Raw genomic sequence first — 15,598 nt, 5'->3', positions numbered from 1 at the left:
TAGCTTTCCTTCCAAGGAGTAAGCGTCTTTTAATTTCATGGCTGCAGTCACCGTCTGCAGTGATTTTGGAGCCCAGAAAAATAAAGTCGGACACTGTTTCCCCATCTATTTCCCATGAAGTGATGAGACCAGATGCATGATCATCGTTTTCTGAATGTTGAGCTTTAAGCCAACTTTTTCACTCTCCTCTTTCACCTTCATCAAGAGGATTTATAGTTCCTCTTCACTTTGTGCCATAAGGGTGATGTCATCTGCATATCTGAGGTTATTGATATTTCTCCCGGCAATCTTGATTCCAGCTTGTGTTTCCTCCAGCCCAGTGTTTCTCTTGATGTACTCTGCATATAAGTTAAATAAGCAGGGTGACAATATGCAGCCTTGCCGTACTCCGTTTCCTATTTGGAACCAGTTTGTTGTTCTTACTGTTTTTGTTGTTTTTTATCTGTCTTACTTAAAAATCAAGGGAACTTTTTGGCCACATGTTGACAAGTAGTAAATATTAGGTCAGTCCTGTCTGGAACAGGCAAACAGAAACATCAGAATTCCACGTTACACTCATCACGTCACAATATGGGAGTGAGTGAGGTGGTGGCATCACTTGTGAAGGAGTATCTGGAGCCGTGGAGGGGCACTGACGCTGCCTCCACCTGTGGTCCCCAGGGCTTGCCCGAGCCTGGGGAGGTGTGTGTCCAGACAGTAATTCTGATGATGTGAAGAATCGGTTGACTGATTGCTAGTTGTGAAATCCTGAACTGAGTTCATGACGCCTAATGTTTAACATTACTTTGCCAACAAAGGTCCATCTAGTCAAGGCTATGGTTTTTCCAGTGGTCATATATGGATGTGAGAGTTGGACTGTGAAGAAAGCTGAGTGCCGAAGAATTGATGCTTTTGAACTGTGATGTTGGAGAAGACTCTTGAGAGTCCCTTGGACTGCAAGGAGATCCAACCAGTCCATTCTAAAGGAGATCAGTCCTGGGATTTCTTTGGAAGGAATGATGCTAAAGCTGAAACTCCGGTACTTTGGCCACCTCATGCGAAGAGTTGACTCATTGGAAAAGACTCTGATGCTGGGGGGGATTGGGGGCAGGAGGAGAAGGGGACGACAGAGGATGAGATGGCTGGATGGCATCACCGACTCGATGGACGTGAGTCTGAGTGAACTCCAGGAGTTGGTAATGGACAGGGAGGCCTGGTGTGCTGCGATTCATGGGGTCGCAAAGAGTTGGACACAACTGAGCGACTGAAGTGAACTGAATGTTTAACAGTTTGATACATGGATGTTCATTAATTTAGTTTTACTTTACTTTTCTTTAGGCTTGAAATCGTTCTCTTTTTTAGAAACCAATTTTAGTAAAAGTTGTTGATAGCAAAATGTCACTGATAATTAAAGCAGGTATAGATTCTCTTACACATACAAGTTTATTTATACACGGGCATGACATTTGAGCAGAGGGAGCTTGGTGAGAGTGGGCGTCTGTGGGCCGTGTCTGCTCCCACCGGGCACCTTCCCACCTATCCCTCCGTCATGTGTCTTGCCTTCTGGTGGTGCCCTGAGTCCTTGCTTCTTCCTTCCCCACTGCCAGCAGGCCAGCAGTGCATGGCAAGTGTGTTTCTCGTGGCCATGTCTGGGAGCCAGGGAAGGCCTCCCCTTCCAGCTCCTGGGCTGTCCCGCTGGCCTCTTCACTTCCCTGGCACCTCCTGCACCAGTGTGGATGGGGTCAGACAGCTGTGCCGGAGGTGGGGGCGTGGAGCGGGCACAGAGTGAGGATAACCAGTGCGGGCGCTTCAGGGGCCTTGCACAGTCCTGGTGTGTTTGGACTGAGGTCTGGTCCTAAACAGGAGATACTGTCTTTGTGTGGGCAACATAGAAAGGGCTTGAGGTGGTCAGTGCGGGTGACTGTCTGTCGGCCCTCTGCTTCCCTTCTCTCTTTCTCCTTCCTCAACCCACCAGGGCCCACTTGCCTCCCTGACCCCCTCTCTGTGACCTCAGGACAGAAGTCCCTTAAAGCCTTCTCACTCGAGCACCATCCTGTCAGCACAGAGAGGTCGGCAGAGGGCGCAGTCGAGCACGTGTCTCCCTTGTGGAGTCCTGACGCGCCTCTGCTCTGTGTTCTTGCAGATCGAGCCAAGAGGCGACGGCTCAGGGAGGAACGGGCCTGGCTGCTGGCCCAGGGGAAGGCGCTGCCCCCCCAGCTGTCCCACCTGGACCCCCAGTCCCCGCCTCGGGCCGAGAAGAGGACGAGAGACCCGTGAGTGCAGAGTGCCCCTAGCCCTCAGCTGCCTGGTGTGGGGTTGGGCCAGCTGTCATTTTGTAGACGAGGGAGGGGGTGAGTGTGCCGACCCTCACTCCCTTGTGTTTTCTGGAGGTCGTCAGTGTTACAGACTTACCTTAGCAGAGGTTTACAGAGGTTTCCTGGGGACTGTTCCAAGTCTTGGTCTGGAGAGCTGTGTGTCAGGTTGAATCCAGGGCGCTGGGGAGAGAAGGGGGTCTCCATCGCTGCTGATTTCTCACTCTCTGATTCACAGCTTCGAGCTAGATGATGACTTCACCGCCATGTACAAAGGTCAGTTCCCATGCTCCACTCCTGTGTTCCACCGAGTCTGTTCCCAGGTGTGTGTGCTGACCCTCCTCTTCTCTTTGGCCCCTCAGTTCTGGACGTGGTGAAGGCTCACAAGGATTCCTGGCCCTTTTTGGAACCAGTGGATGAATCGTATGCCCCTAACTACTACCAGATCATTAAGGTAGAGGAAGCCTTGTCAGCTGTACGACTGTAGCTTGTGCCTCTGTGGTTGTGTTGTTGTGTAATCAGCTGGCTCTCCTCAGGGCTGGGCGCTGGGTGCTTCCCAGGCTTTCAAACAGCTCCTAGTGGTGTGGGGACTATGAAGCACTGTTCCTCCGATGGATAGTAACGAGTGTGGCCTGTTGTAGGTCCCCATGGATATTTCAAGCATGGAGAAGAAACTGAATGGAGGTTCATACTGTACCAAGGAGGAGTTTGTGAACGACATGAAGACTATGTTCAGGAATTGTCGAAAATACAATGGGGAGAGCAGCGGTGAGTGGAGGAGAGGGGTGCTGTGGCTCTAGCCTGCTGCAGCAGCAGAACCAAGAAAAACAGGCCTTTCCAGTCTCCAGGTTCAGCCCTTTCTCAGGACCGTGAAGAGAGGGTGTGTTGAAGCCATGGGCTGGGCCGTGCCCGGCTCTGTCGTCCTCCACAGCCAGAGGCGTGGCGGCTGCTGGTCCCGGTTTCGTCCTGGGCCTGCTCACCCACCGTCTTAGAGTCACAGGGCAGACCTTGGACGACGCAGCCGGTGTCGCTGCAGGTGCTGAAGCTTGGAGGTTCAGTGATTGTACTGAATGTTTCTGCAGTTTGGCATTGAAGAATTAAATTTTTACCGGTTTGGGGTCCAGGGGCCACTGTGCCAGCCGCACAGGCTGGACAGTTTCTTAGGCCATAAATTGTGTCCCATGTCATGTCTGTAGCCCTAGAAGGCAGGAGGCACGGAAGCCTGGCAGACTCGCAGTTGACTGGGGGGAGGTGGTCTGGGGGCCTGCCCGGGGTGGGGGCTCAGACCTCTGTCCCCCACAGAGTACACCAAGATGTCGGACAACCTGGAAAGGTGCTTCCACCGTGCGATGCTGAAGCATTTTCCTGGGGAGGACGGGGACACAGACGAGGAGCCGTGGATGCGGGAGGAGGAGAGGCGGGAGAAGAGGCGGGGGCGGGGCGCGAGGGGCCACGTGTGCACCCGCTCCCGGGACTCGGAGGCAGCGGGCCGGAGGCAGCCCGCGGAGAACGGAGGGAAGGCGCTGCCCCTGGGCCGCCGTGCCACTGCCTCTGGGGCCAGTCAGAGCAGCTCCGTTCAGCCCCCTGGCCAGGTGGGTGCCTCAAACAGCAGCTGCCTCTCTGGGCCCCTGTGTCTCGGTGGATCCGGCCAGCTTCTCTTCTCAAGCTAGCCAGCGAGGATCAACTTCATCCCGTAGTGGTTTCTTCTGATTTAGGGACTGGGCGGGTGTGAAGTTCTCCTCCATCTTCATTTAGTCTTCATCTGTCTTAAATCCTTTTTGTTAATCATTTGAACTACACCTTCTCAGTGGGGCAAAAATTTGAATTAACATCTCACTCCTTGTAAGTCAAAGAATGGGGAACATCCAGTACATAAGTGCACCTCTCCTGGGGAGCAGGGGGGAGGGGCTCTGAGGGTGGGGATGGAAGCCCCTGCCCCGCCTTCTGTCGGCCGGGGCAGTGGGGCTCCTCCACGAGCCGGAGCCTGGTCTTCAGGACGTGAAGGGTGTGCTCTCTCCTCCTCCTCCCTGCCTCTACCCCGTGCCCTCCAGAGGCCAGCAGGACAGGGAGCGTTTTGTCCTCTCCGGGGGTCGGATCCTGCTGCAGTCAGTGTCTCCTCTGGAGCCCCGGGCCCGCCCGCCCGTGGGCCTGGCCTGCAGCCCCCGCCTCTGGCGGTGCAGGTAAGCAGACTGCCCAGCGCGTGCAGGTGCAGAGGTGTGTTCCAGAAATCCCGTCGCTCCCCAGGGTAAATTGAATAACCACGGGGTTAACACAGCTTCCCTTTTTCTGTTGCCAGCCTCCAGCTGGAATTAACCACCACCGAGGCCCCGGGTGTGGCCCCCCTGATGAGAAGCTGGCCTGCGGAGGGCTGGCCTCCCTTGCTGACATGGGCTCTCGACCTGGACCCTTGCCGCTCGGTCAGATGAGCGGCCCCAGCCAGGATGGGCGCGTGTATCCCCCGACTCATTTCCAGCCAGGGCTCCTTCCTCCCAGGCACGGGGGTGCTCCAGCCCGACCCCCAGACTTCCCCGAGAGCCCAGAAGTCCCTCCCGGCCACATGTACCGACCCTACAAGTACCTGAGCCGAGTGCACTCTGCGGTCTGGAACGGGAGCCACGGTGCCGCAAACCCAGGACCCTTGGGGCCAGACGAGAAGCCCCCCGTAGGGCCAGGACCTTCTCACCAGCCCCGCCCTTTGGGTCACATGATGGATTCCCGACTGATGAGACCTCCCCTCCCCCCAAACCAGTGGACAGAACAATCCGGCTTCCTACCTCACAGCGTTCCTCCTTCAGGGTACCTGCACCCCCCATGTAAACCTGGTGCACAGCGGCTCCAGCCCCCTGCAGCCCCAGCACTGGGTTCTCTGTTTGGAGCTCCGGCCCCAGCCCTGCGGGGCGTGCAGGGTGGGGACTCCATGCTGGACAGCCCCGAGATGCTGGCCATGCAGCAGCTCTCCTCCCGTGGATGCCCGCCAGGCGTGCCTTACCACCCCCGCCAGCCTGCACCGCCCCGCCTGCCTGGCCCTTTCCCACCCATGGGCCTGGTGACCCCCAAGCCTGCCTCAGGGGACCCTGGGAGGACACAGGACAGCAGTGACGTGCAGGAGCCTGAGAACGGCCAAGGTAATGTGTGCATGCGTGCTCCTCCCTGCCTTCCCCCACATCTGCCCTGTTAATTAGTGACCCATCCTTTTATGCAGACTAGGAAACAAAGGGTCAACTGGCCTCTGGTCCCTTTCACTTGCATATCTCTGGATTGAGCCCGCCGTGGTCCGAGGATTTGCGGTAACCGTGCTGCACAGCTGCATTCTTGCTCTGTCTCCACTCGTGCTGAGCCTTCCCGTGCTCATTTCACTCTCAGAATAAGCTTTGAGGGAACTTTGACTAGTATTCTTGTTTGTATGGATGGAAGCTCCAGGGCACGAAGGTGGTTATTTGCCTTCATTCAGCTCTTAAGTGGGGAGACTGATTCAAACCCAACACAACGGACCTGGCATCTGTGTGTGCAAGCTCTGCGTCGCCCAGCCTCACTTGAAAAGGACTGTCCTGAAGTGACCCTCGGGGAACATGTTCTCAGGGCTTTACTCCTGGCCCAGTTCTCTGCATGCCTTTCTCAGTGGGCCCGCATCTGTGCGCACTGGGGGTGGGGAGCAGTAGTGAGATGGGCGCGCCGTCAAGAGGGTTCTAGAAGTGCCGTCGACAAGAGTAATAAGTGCAAGAGAAGGGTGGAGGGCCTCCTCGGTGTGACTCAGGCTGGTTGAGGACGGACATCTAGCATGTGTCTGTGTGGGAGCTGTGGCACCTGGGCATCTACAGAGTGATGTGGTTCCTTGTCAACTGGGTGGAGGGCCAGGAGCGCAGACTCCCTTCAGGTGATTGCTTGGAGGGAGGCTGACTCTGAGTGCCGCCTGCAGCACGACTTTGCGGGCTTGATTGCAGACGTGACTGGAATCGGAGCTGTGGAGCGAGAGTCTCAGGAGCAGTCTGTTAGCTTAGTTGCCATGATGTTTGTGTTGTTTCGTTTGCCTTCTGTTTTTTCTTAATGATGTATAGCTGATGTACAGTGTTGTGCTAATTAGTATCTGCTGTACAGCAGAGTGATAGTTATACACATACACATTCTTTTCCGTATTCTTTTCCATCATGGTTTGTCGCAGGATATTGAATGTTATTTCTCTGTGCTGAAGTCAGACCTTGTTTCTCCACTCTGCATATGGTAGTCTGTCTCTGCCAACCCCAGTCTCCCTGTCCCTCGCTGTCCTGCCCACCCTCCTCTTGAGTCACAAGTGTGCTCGCTCTGTCTGCGAGTCTGTCTCTGTTTCATAGATAACTTCTTTTGTGTCATATTTTAAGTCCCGCATGTAAGTGATACCATACATGTATCTCTTTCCGATTTACTTCATTTAGTATGTAATCTCTAGGTCTATCCATATTGTTGCAAATGGCATTATTTATTCTTTTTTATGACCGAGTACCACCACAGTATATACGCACCACGTCTTTATGCGCTCCTCTGTTGATAGGCATCTAGGTTGTTTCCATGTCCTGGCTCTTGTAAATAGTGCTGCAGTGAACATCGGGGTGCGTGTATCTTTTTGAATTATGGTTTTCTACAAAGGGCTTCCCTTGTAGCTCAGGTGGTAAAGAATCTGCCTGCAGTGTAGGAGACCCAGGTTTGATCCCTGGGTTGGGAAGATCCCCTAGAGAAGGAATTGGCAACCCACTCCAGTATCCTTGCCTGGAAAATCTCATGGAGAGAGGAGCCTGGTGGGCTACAGTCCATGGGGTCTCAAAGAATCGGGCACGACTGCGTGACTAACACTTACTTTCTGCAAATACCTGCGCAGGAGTGGGATTGTAGGAGCATACGTTAACTGTGTTTAGTTTTTTAAGGGACCTCCATGCTTTTCTCCATAGCGTCTGTACCAATTTATATTCCCACCAACAGGTAAGAGGGTTCTCTTTCTTCATACCCTCTCCACTGTTGATTATTTGTAGACTTTTTAGTGGCGTCCATTCTGACTGGTGTGAGTTGGTACCTCATTGTGGTTTAAATTTGCATTTCTCTAGTTCAGTGATGATGAACATCTTTTTATCTTGGCCTCTTGGCTATCTGTGTGTCTTAATTGAAGAAACGTGTGTTTAGGTCTTCTGCCCAGGTTTTGATTGGGTTTGTTTTTTGGTTGAGCTGTATGAGCTGCTTGTATATTTTGGAGATTAAGTCCTTGCTGGTCTCACCCTTCGCAGCTATGTTCTACCAGTCCGTAGATAGTCTTTCCATTTCGTTTATGGTTTCCTTTGTTGTACAAAAGCTTGCAAGTTTAATTAGGTCCCACTTTTTTATTTTTGCTTTAATTTCTACTGCCTTGGAAGACTGGCCTATGACAGTTTATGTCAGAGAACGTTTTGCCTGTTTTCTTGCAGGAGTTTTGTGGTGTCATGTCTTTAAGGGGTTTTGCGTTTATTTCCGTGTCTGTTGTTAGGCGTTGGCATGTTTTTTGTTGACTGAATGATGAAAAGTGCACCTTTTCATCATTCTTGTGCAGCTTGTACTTGTGATCTTTAAAGCCAGTGTTAGTTTTTCAGGAGCCAGCAGTTCTAGTTGATCGTAAAGGTCTGAATTCTTGATCTTGTCTGTAAGCTCTGACCAGAATCCTATTTTGATACCCTTGGGCAACAACTCTGCCCTCCCTGAGAGATCATAATAATAAGATGCATTTATGGCCCAAAACAATAGCAAGGTAAAGAATTCTGAGTCTGTAATTAAGCATTTGAGTTCAGTAGGTTAATGATTGTTTATTAAATTTCTGTAATTCCTTGAAGATGCCCTTTGAGTGTTATACACTGTCCATGTCTTATTTTCAGGAAGCCCAGGCACGGCGGGTGTTGTCATTCATTTAGCAAATATTCATCTAGTCCTGTTTGTGCTCCCCTGGGTGGGTCTCCTGCCTGCAGGATGCTGTCGGGATCCGGCCTTCCCAGCGTCCTCAGTCCCTCAGACCAGCGTCCTGGTCCCTCCTCCTCACTGTCAAGGCGATGCCTCCCAGCCAGCCTGCACACAGATCACAGCCCCTTGCTCGTCCAGTGGTGGGCGGGGTGGGGGGCACGTTGTCATCATTTTGACCGCCTGTTCCCGTCGTGTGCTGGGGTTTCAGCTCGCCAAGTGCGACTTTGTCTCTGCTTTCCTTGCAGCGGATCCCTTGCCTGGGCTGGAGGAGAGACCAGCGAGTGTCGGTGCTTCAGAGGGGGCGTTCCTCAAGCAGCTACCTCACCCTGCGCCCCCTCTGCAGGCCGACTTTGCCAGGCGGAGCTCACCCCAAGGAAGGGGCCCAGAGGGCCCAGAGCTCAGGCCGGAGTCCTCGGAACCTGGGGACGGCTGCCCAGCGAGCACGGTCAGGTCTGCCTGGCTCTCAGGGAGTGGCTTCGCCAGCCCACCCGCCCAGGCATGCACCCTGGCAGACCTGGGGCCGCTGCCTGAAAACGGACTGCGAGTAGAAGCCTCCCCATGTGGGTCTGAGGGCAAGAGCAGGGCGCCACCCGAGGCTGGGCCCCCTGCAGAGCCCGCGTGTTCCCCTCTGTACACGCCCGGCTTGGAGTTCCCCAGCTCCGCCACACGGTACCATGTAGGCCCAGGCCTGCAGCCTGTGGGTCCTGTGATGGGGGGCAAGCCTCCAGCCCCGCACCCTCCACCCTTTCCCCCTCGGGCATTTCAGTCTCATGACCCTCATTCTGGAGTCTTCCCTCGGTACCGCCCCCACCAGGGCATGCGGTATCCCTATCAGCCACCACCGCAGCCTTCCTACCACCACTACCCGCGGACTCCTTACTACTCGTGTCCACAGGGCTTCTCAGACTGGCCAAGACACCTCGCAGCCCCTGTAAGCCTGAGCGGCCCCCCCCCAGCTCAGCCCACCCCTGCCAGGCCCCTCTTCCCCGACAAGAGCGCTGTGACGGGGCTGCAGGGCTGCGAGGTGCTAAGTGCTGCCTTAACGCCCCCCGCGCGGGTGGACGCGGTGGAGGCTCTGGGCGCTGCCTTAACTTCGCCCACGCGGGTGGACGCCGTTGCTGCCAAGATGGCCGAGGGGCAGAACCCCAGCCCCGAGGGCAAGCAGGATGAGTCTGTGGAGCAGCCAGAGAGCCCCAAAGAGTTCCTGGACTTGGATAACCACAACGCGGCTGCCAGGCGGCAGGGCTCCTTGTCGGCCAGCGAGTGTCTCTACGGCGCGCCCCCAGCCCCGCTGGGCCCAGGCATGGCTTTCGGTTCACCCGCCTTCCCCCCACACGCAGTGATGCTGCACGCCGGGCCGCCTTACCCCCCACAGCGGCCAGCCACGCATTTCCAGCCCAGGGCTTACGCCTCCCCCTCGGCTACTCACCCGCCTCACCGCCCAGTGGCGGCCCAGCCCAACGGCCTGTCCCCAGAGTGCCCCCTCTACCGTTACCCTGAGGAGGGCCTGGGCCACTTCCAGGCCGTGATGATGGAGCAGATGGGCCCCGGAAGTGGGGCGAGGGCATCCTTCCAGGAGATGTACAGACCGTCCGGGTAAGGCTGCAGCTGCGTGCCTTTTTTCTACGGGCAGGAGCAGGGTAGATGCTAGTCTCCCAAAGAGAAGCGAGCTTGGGAATGAAAGACCGACTTGGGTAGTCTGGGCCTGGGAGGAGTGTGTGGGCTGTGTGCTCGGGGCTTCCTGGGAAAGCACTGGCGTTAGAACCCAGTTTTGTGTGTGGTCTTTTTTTCTTTGTGAAAGTGAATTGGCATTTCAGTGCTGTTGGGTTAGGTTTTGGACACCTAATGGCCAGAGTTCAGGGGCTGTGGGCAGACTTTTGCCAGGGAGAGGGGGTCTCAGATCTGGGTGGGTAGTCACGGTGGTATCCTGGTCTCACCCCTCACCATTCATTTCTCTACTGATACTGAATGAAAACTCAGTGTGTCTTGAGGCCAGCGAGGCGACCTGAGATCCAGGGAGTCTCCAGGTCAAGGTTGGGAAGCCCCATCATAAAGCAGCACAGACCACCCTGAGAATCCGAGTGCCCCCCTGGTCCCCTCAGCCCCAGTGAGAACCCGAGTGCCCCCCTGGGTCGTCCTAGCCCCCAGTGCCTGGCTTGAGGGCCTTCCCTCTGCGTGTGCTCACCCCTCTCTGAATATCTGGCACGTTTCCTGTCCGTCCTTTGCCTTCTCTTCTGAGCCTTTGGTGTGTCTCCTAGCCGAGGGCATCCTCCTGGTGCAGCCCAGCCCCTACCCTGGCCAGGGAAGTGGTGGTAGTGGTCTGATGGAGACACTGTCTGATATCTCCAGTTGTCTCCGAAGCATCCTTGTAGCTGTTTCTCTCTCTGTTTTGCTCTGATTTTTCCCCGTTCAGGATCCAGTCACATTTCATGGCTCTACATTTGGATGCTGTGCCTGCTCAGTAATTTACAACATTGGCTTTGCATTCTTTGTTTTTCAAAGACAGAGCGCCCCAGGCTCTGGCTTCTTCTCATTGTTCCCTCATATTCAAGAGTCAGAGTGAACACCTTTGTCAGGAGCACTGTGCAGGTGGCATCAGCCGTGTCTTTCCTGCCTCACGTGGCAGCCCCTGGGTCAGGGTCACTCGCCCAGTTGGTCCAGGTGGGGCTATGCGCCTTTTCCTTTGTACTGAGAACATCACATGCATTCCTGACCGTTCCTTCCTCGTGTCTCTAGACTGCAGGGGCCCTCGGTCCAGTCCCGGCCCTCGTTCCCAAAGACGCCGGCACCAGCGGCATCGCAGGAGGAGCTGCCCCCCCAGAAGCCACCAACGCTTCCACTCGATCAGGTCAGAATGGTGGACAGCGAGAGCTGTCTGTGTGGTCCTGGGCAGCTGTGGCTCCAGGGGCTGTGTCTGGAAAGGCGTTGTGTCCTGGGGGCCGTGGGGCCAGAGGGCCTCGGGAGCAGCTCCCTCCCGCCCCTCAGCCCCTTATTCCTGTCCCAGGCACCAGCTCTGAGATGGGTTAGATTTCCTTCCCCAGACTGGCTCCTGTAGTGTGACTCCTTGTCTGTCTCGTCTGGAAGAGTCGGGGTCCCCCACCCCCACCGCTGGTCTCCCTGGAGGCAACAGTCCTTGGCCACTGGACTGAGTCAGGGTCCAGGACTCAGAAACCACACCTGCGGGACTGCCCAACAAAGCAACATGGGGTCATTTTCCTAGATGGGAAGAGGGTGTGTGGCTCCTTGGCTTTGTTGTTTTTAACAGTTAACATGTATCAGTTTCGCTGAAACTGTCTGTATTTTGCTTCTCTCAGAGCTAGTCCCAGGAGGAGACAAGCCCCAGGGAAACAGAGAGCTGCAAGTGGAGAATGGGGCCCGGTCCCACCCGCCTCTCCTGTCACCAGCATCACGTCGTGTGTGGCCTGAAGCCTGGATGCCCCTCCTCACGACTCATGCGCTCGCAAAGTCCTGGGCGAAAGTGGGGACCAGACAGGCTGGACTCCGGTGGTTTCTGCAGGCCCTGGACACTTGTTCAGGGAAGACCATCCTGACCGGGGGCGGTGCTGGTGGGCTGTCATGCAGCTGCACTCCGGTAGCCGTCTGGGGACAGAACTCTTGTGTGGGTGTGTTTGGAGCTGGGTCCAGTTTACAGAGTTTTCATGTTGCCTTTATGATGATTTCTGTCAGTGGTGAATGTATTGTACATACAGCGGGGAGGGCGGGTGATGGGGATAGAGTCTGGCCGGTGGGCCCGCAGCCCTGCTGACCCCCTGTGTTTACAGCCCTTTCCCACTCACTCTTGGGGGGCTGCAGGAGGGGCACACCTAGCCGCTGCTGTTCCTCTGACGGCTCTTCCCCTCGGGCAGCTGCCTCGCCTGGCGCTCCCCCCTTGCCTGGCACCCAGGTCATGGTCCGAGATAGCAGTGCCCCTCCTGGCTGGCCAGCTGCCTGCCAGATAGGTGTAAACCAGTATCAGGAGCATTTGCTCGTTGGAAGGTGCGGTGGCGCATCCCGTCCAGACCTGCCGGGACTGTGGTCTGGAAGGCGTCACAAGCTTCCTGCACAAATCACAGTTTGTGGCAGTGACTACTCAGGTTTGTATATGCTTAGTGTCAATAAAGAAGCTGCACAGTTTTTAATAGGAAAAATGTATCCTATAGATTTACAGCTTGAATTTAGGAATATTTCAGTATATATAGTTTTTATCCATTTTATGTGAATATAGTAAAATACGTCGTGGTGATTTAAAATAGCTGTCGAGAACAAGTTCTTGAAGTCACTTGTCTGTGATAGGAAACAGTTTTACAGTATTCAGTTACTTTATTATGGTTTTAGAAGCAAGCGACACTGGATTCTCCCTGTTTAGCATTCTTTGAGTTTAGCTGAGATGCCACCAAAGTTAGGACTCCTGTTTTAAGCTTTTGAATATCCCACAAAAGCAAAGGAGGAAGCAACTGAAGTGGGAGATACCTTGAAGTCACAGGTCTTTGTAAAAATAGCGTACTTCTAAGCATGCCTTTGAGATAGTAGAAAAGCTTGCAGGAAACATTGGTTGGTTGATCTGCGCTTGTTCTTATAAATTCAGCTGTGTGAGGGGCCAAGAGAACCTTCCATCCAGCCCCAGCGTCCTTGCTGAAGCTGGAGCAGACCCGCGCTTCAGTAGTAGAGTCCCCGCGGAGACCAACGCCAGCTCCAGACACCCAGATGCTGCGCTCAGGCAGGGGGAGTGCTAGGAACGCAGGTGCCTTCCAGACATGCTCAGAAACATGATTTTTTTTTTTAACAGACTTATTTAAACTTTAAATTTGGCATGCTTTCAAGTGGGGCAAGTTTGGGGGCTGTGTTCTCATTGGATTCTGGTTCTTGTTGGAGCCCTGTCACGGGCGTGATGTCGTTCAAGGTGGGGACATCAGCATCGGCATTTGGGAAGGATGGGGAAGGGTCGTGGACAGATCCAGCTTTGCTCTCTAGCAGTGAGGGAACATGCTTGGCACACTCAGCCTCCATGTGTGTCTATACACCAGCTGGGAGGGGAGACCGTGGCCCCTGCCTCTGTTCCCAGTCCAGAGCCTGCTTGGGTGCAAGGCCTCGGGCACCCTTGCCTTGAGGGGAACCAGGCCAGGGTAGGGCCAGGAGGACTATGGCAATCCTGCCCATTCCGTCTGCCCACCATGCACAGCCTTCTGGTGGCTCAGCCCCCCAGCCCCGACCCCATCTCCTGCTGCCCCAGAGCCTCCCTTCGGGGTGAGCAGAAAGGCCAGGCACTGGGAGCCCTGTTGGGAGTGAGGCTCTGTGCTGCGTTGCCCCACAGGGCTACCCCCGTTCAGGGCCCGTGCACTCTTCCCGACCAGAACTAGCCTGGGAGGAGGTCCTGGGGCGGTATTCCCCTGGGACCGCTGCCACCTGTCAGGGACCTGGAGGACTCCTGTCCACCACTCACCTTAGAGTCGTTATGTTAGAAACCGTCTTCCCCAGACCCAGGAGAGAGAAAAGATCCAGAGAGCAAACAAGAGCCTTATGGAATGTTTCTGGCCTTGAGTTTTTCCCCTCTTGTAAGAAGAGCTGTTGGCTAAAACTTACTAGGCTGAAGACAGGTGGAGGCCGAGTGGCAACAGCCGCGTGGACTCCTGTTCAGAACCTTTTCTTGTCCCGCTTTCAGTGAGACTAGTGCTGCCGTGCCCATCTGCCTCACTGGGGTCAGCAGGGCGTCCTCCCTGGGCGGGGCCGGGTGACTCTCAGAAGGCTGCCTTTCGTGTGGACTGAGTGCCTTCAGCCCCCGGCCAGCTTGGCCCCTAGACCCCGGGAGCATCCTTGTGACTTGTGCCGGTTCCTGCCAGTTCCAGGAGTGGGCCGCGTGGGCTCAGGGTTTTCTCGCTTTTTGAAAGTTTCCATCTCAGCCACACACACGGCTCTCAGGTCCTGGTTTGGATTCTCCCAGGATCCCTCAGCCAGCAGCCCCAAGGCAGGGACCCTTGGAGAGCAGCTGCAGCCAGCGAGTCAGAGCCCAGGGGAAGGGCCAGGGTGCCCCCAAGGAGAGTGGGGCGCCTGGGAGGCAGGCTGTTCAGCCTCCGCCCCTTGGGTGCGGGTTCCCCTTCCAGGGGCTGGCCCTCAACTGAGACTTGGTTCCTCCTGTTCTGGGTCTGGACTCTCCCTGGGGCGCTGGGCCTTCCCTGCTGTGTCCTCATGTGAGGCGGGTGCGAGCCTGACCTCCAGCTGCTCCATCCTCCTGTGCTTCATGGGCCCTGGCCAAGCAGATGGTCAGCGGCATCGCCGCCTGGTCTCTCCCTTGCTGAGCCCTTGCGGCTGATGTGGAAAAGCCTCTTAACCAGCTGAGTGTCCTGTGTGTTTGGAGAGGGTGGTGGGCCTGGGAGTGAGGCACTGAACGCTGCCCCCAGCTGGGCCCACGCCCACTCTCCTGCTGCAGATTCCTGTGCGTGATCCTGGCCAGTACTGGGAAGGGGAATGCTATTTATTTTTATATTGTGTATATTTTGTCTGGTCTGCTGATCCCGTTTCACTGAGAGCCACAGTTACCTCAGTACTTAGTTCTATACTGTGTGTTGGATAATTTTTTAAAACAACTGTTTAAAAATCTTTTTGATCCTTGGAGGTCTGTAGATTTATTTCCATATGAATTGGTTATTTTGTATAAAGTACATTCTTAAAAGAGCAGGGTGATGTGTGAGTTGTGTGTGTCCCATGTCACTGTCGTCTTTTATCGTCGAGGCAAAGTCCCACCAGGACAGAGGTTTGAGGCCCAGTGCCGCTGCCCAGAGAGGTGGCCCCCTTGGCCCACTCAGTCACTGAAGGCCCCGTGTGGATTGTGGGGAGCGGGGGTGCTCCATGGAGAACCGCTAGCTGGCAGGCCTCAGCAGCGTGGGGATTGTACACACTGCCTAGCCAGGCGTGTGGGGCCCCAGGGACGCCCTCACCGCCCAGGCCCGGGCACGAACCCCACCTTCCCGACACCCGCACTGGGGCGCGTAGGTAACATGCTGCTGGGGCCGGGAGGGCAGTGGGCAGCTCCAGCAGGGTGAAGCCCTGTGAACGGCAGCGTGCTCTGGGAGGGTTTTTGTTGTTGGGGGTGGGGGAGGAGGAATTGGCCACCTTCTTATCAGGTGGCTGTAAGCCGTTAAGACACTGGAGATTGCTGGCCAGCCTTATCCTTAAACCATGGGCCTCATCAGTGATCTCTTGCTTCCTGGGCCGTGACCCTGTGGCCCGCGGGTGTGTGTGGTCACGTTGTCCCCCTTGGTATGTTGTCGCTGAGTTGGCTGCAGTCGTGAGACTGCATTCCTGCCATGCTCACAGTGTCGTCAGTCCCCCACACTTTCCTCTAAAGTTCTACATCAGTCATT

At 55.5% G+C, this 15,598-nt stretch overlaps 1 protein-coding gene across 7 annotated transcripts in view; it reads left to right on the top strand.

Annotated features, from left to right (window-relative positions):
• The window catches only part of LOC102406873 (cat eye syndrome critical region protein 2), a 117,904-nt gene extending 102,995 nt beyond the window's left edge, over window positions 1-14,909 (top strand). For all 7 annotated transcript variants that reach the window (XM_044940902.2, XM_044940904.2, XM_044940906.2 and 4 more), the window contains 10 exons: window positions 2,123-2,252; window positions 2,530-2,567; window positions 2,654-2,745; window positions 2,933-3,059; window positions 3,594-3,883; window positions 4,343-4,471; window positions 4,588-5,416; window positions 8,486-9,836; window positions 10,977-11,088; window positions 11,555-14,909. In XM_044940902.2, coding sequence (XP_044796837.1) covers window positions 2,123-2,252; window positions 2,530-2,567; window positions 2,654-2,745; window positions 2,933-3,059; window positions 3,594-3,883; window positions 4,343-4,471; window positions 4,588-5,416; window positions 8,486-9,836; window positions 10,977-11,088; window positions 11,555-11,560 — 3,104 coding nt within the window. In that variant the 3' untranslated portion in view covers window positions 11,561-14,909. The remainder of the gene's footprint in view (window positions 1-2,122; window positions 2,253-2,529; window positions 2,568-2,653; window positions 2,746-2,932; window positions 3,060-3,593; window positions 3,884-4,342; window positions 4,472-4,587; window positions 5,417-8,485; window positions 9,837-10,976; window positions 11,089-11,554) is intronic.
• The last annotated feature ends 689 nt before the right edge of the window (window positions 14,910-15,598 follow it).

This window comes from Bubalus bubalis, chromosome 4, assembly GCF_019923935.1.
Source record: "Bubalus bubalis isolate 160015118507 breed Murrah chromosome 4, NDDB_SH_1, whole genome shotgun sequence".
NCBI lineage: Eukaryota > Metazoa > Chordata > Mammalia > Artiodactyla > Bovidae > Bubalus > Bubalus bubalis.
Note: the sequence above shows the minus strand (reverse complement) of the source record. Positions and strands in the feature narration are given on the sequence as shown.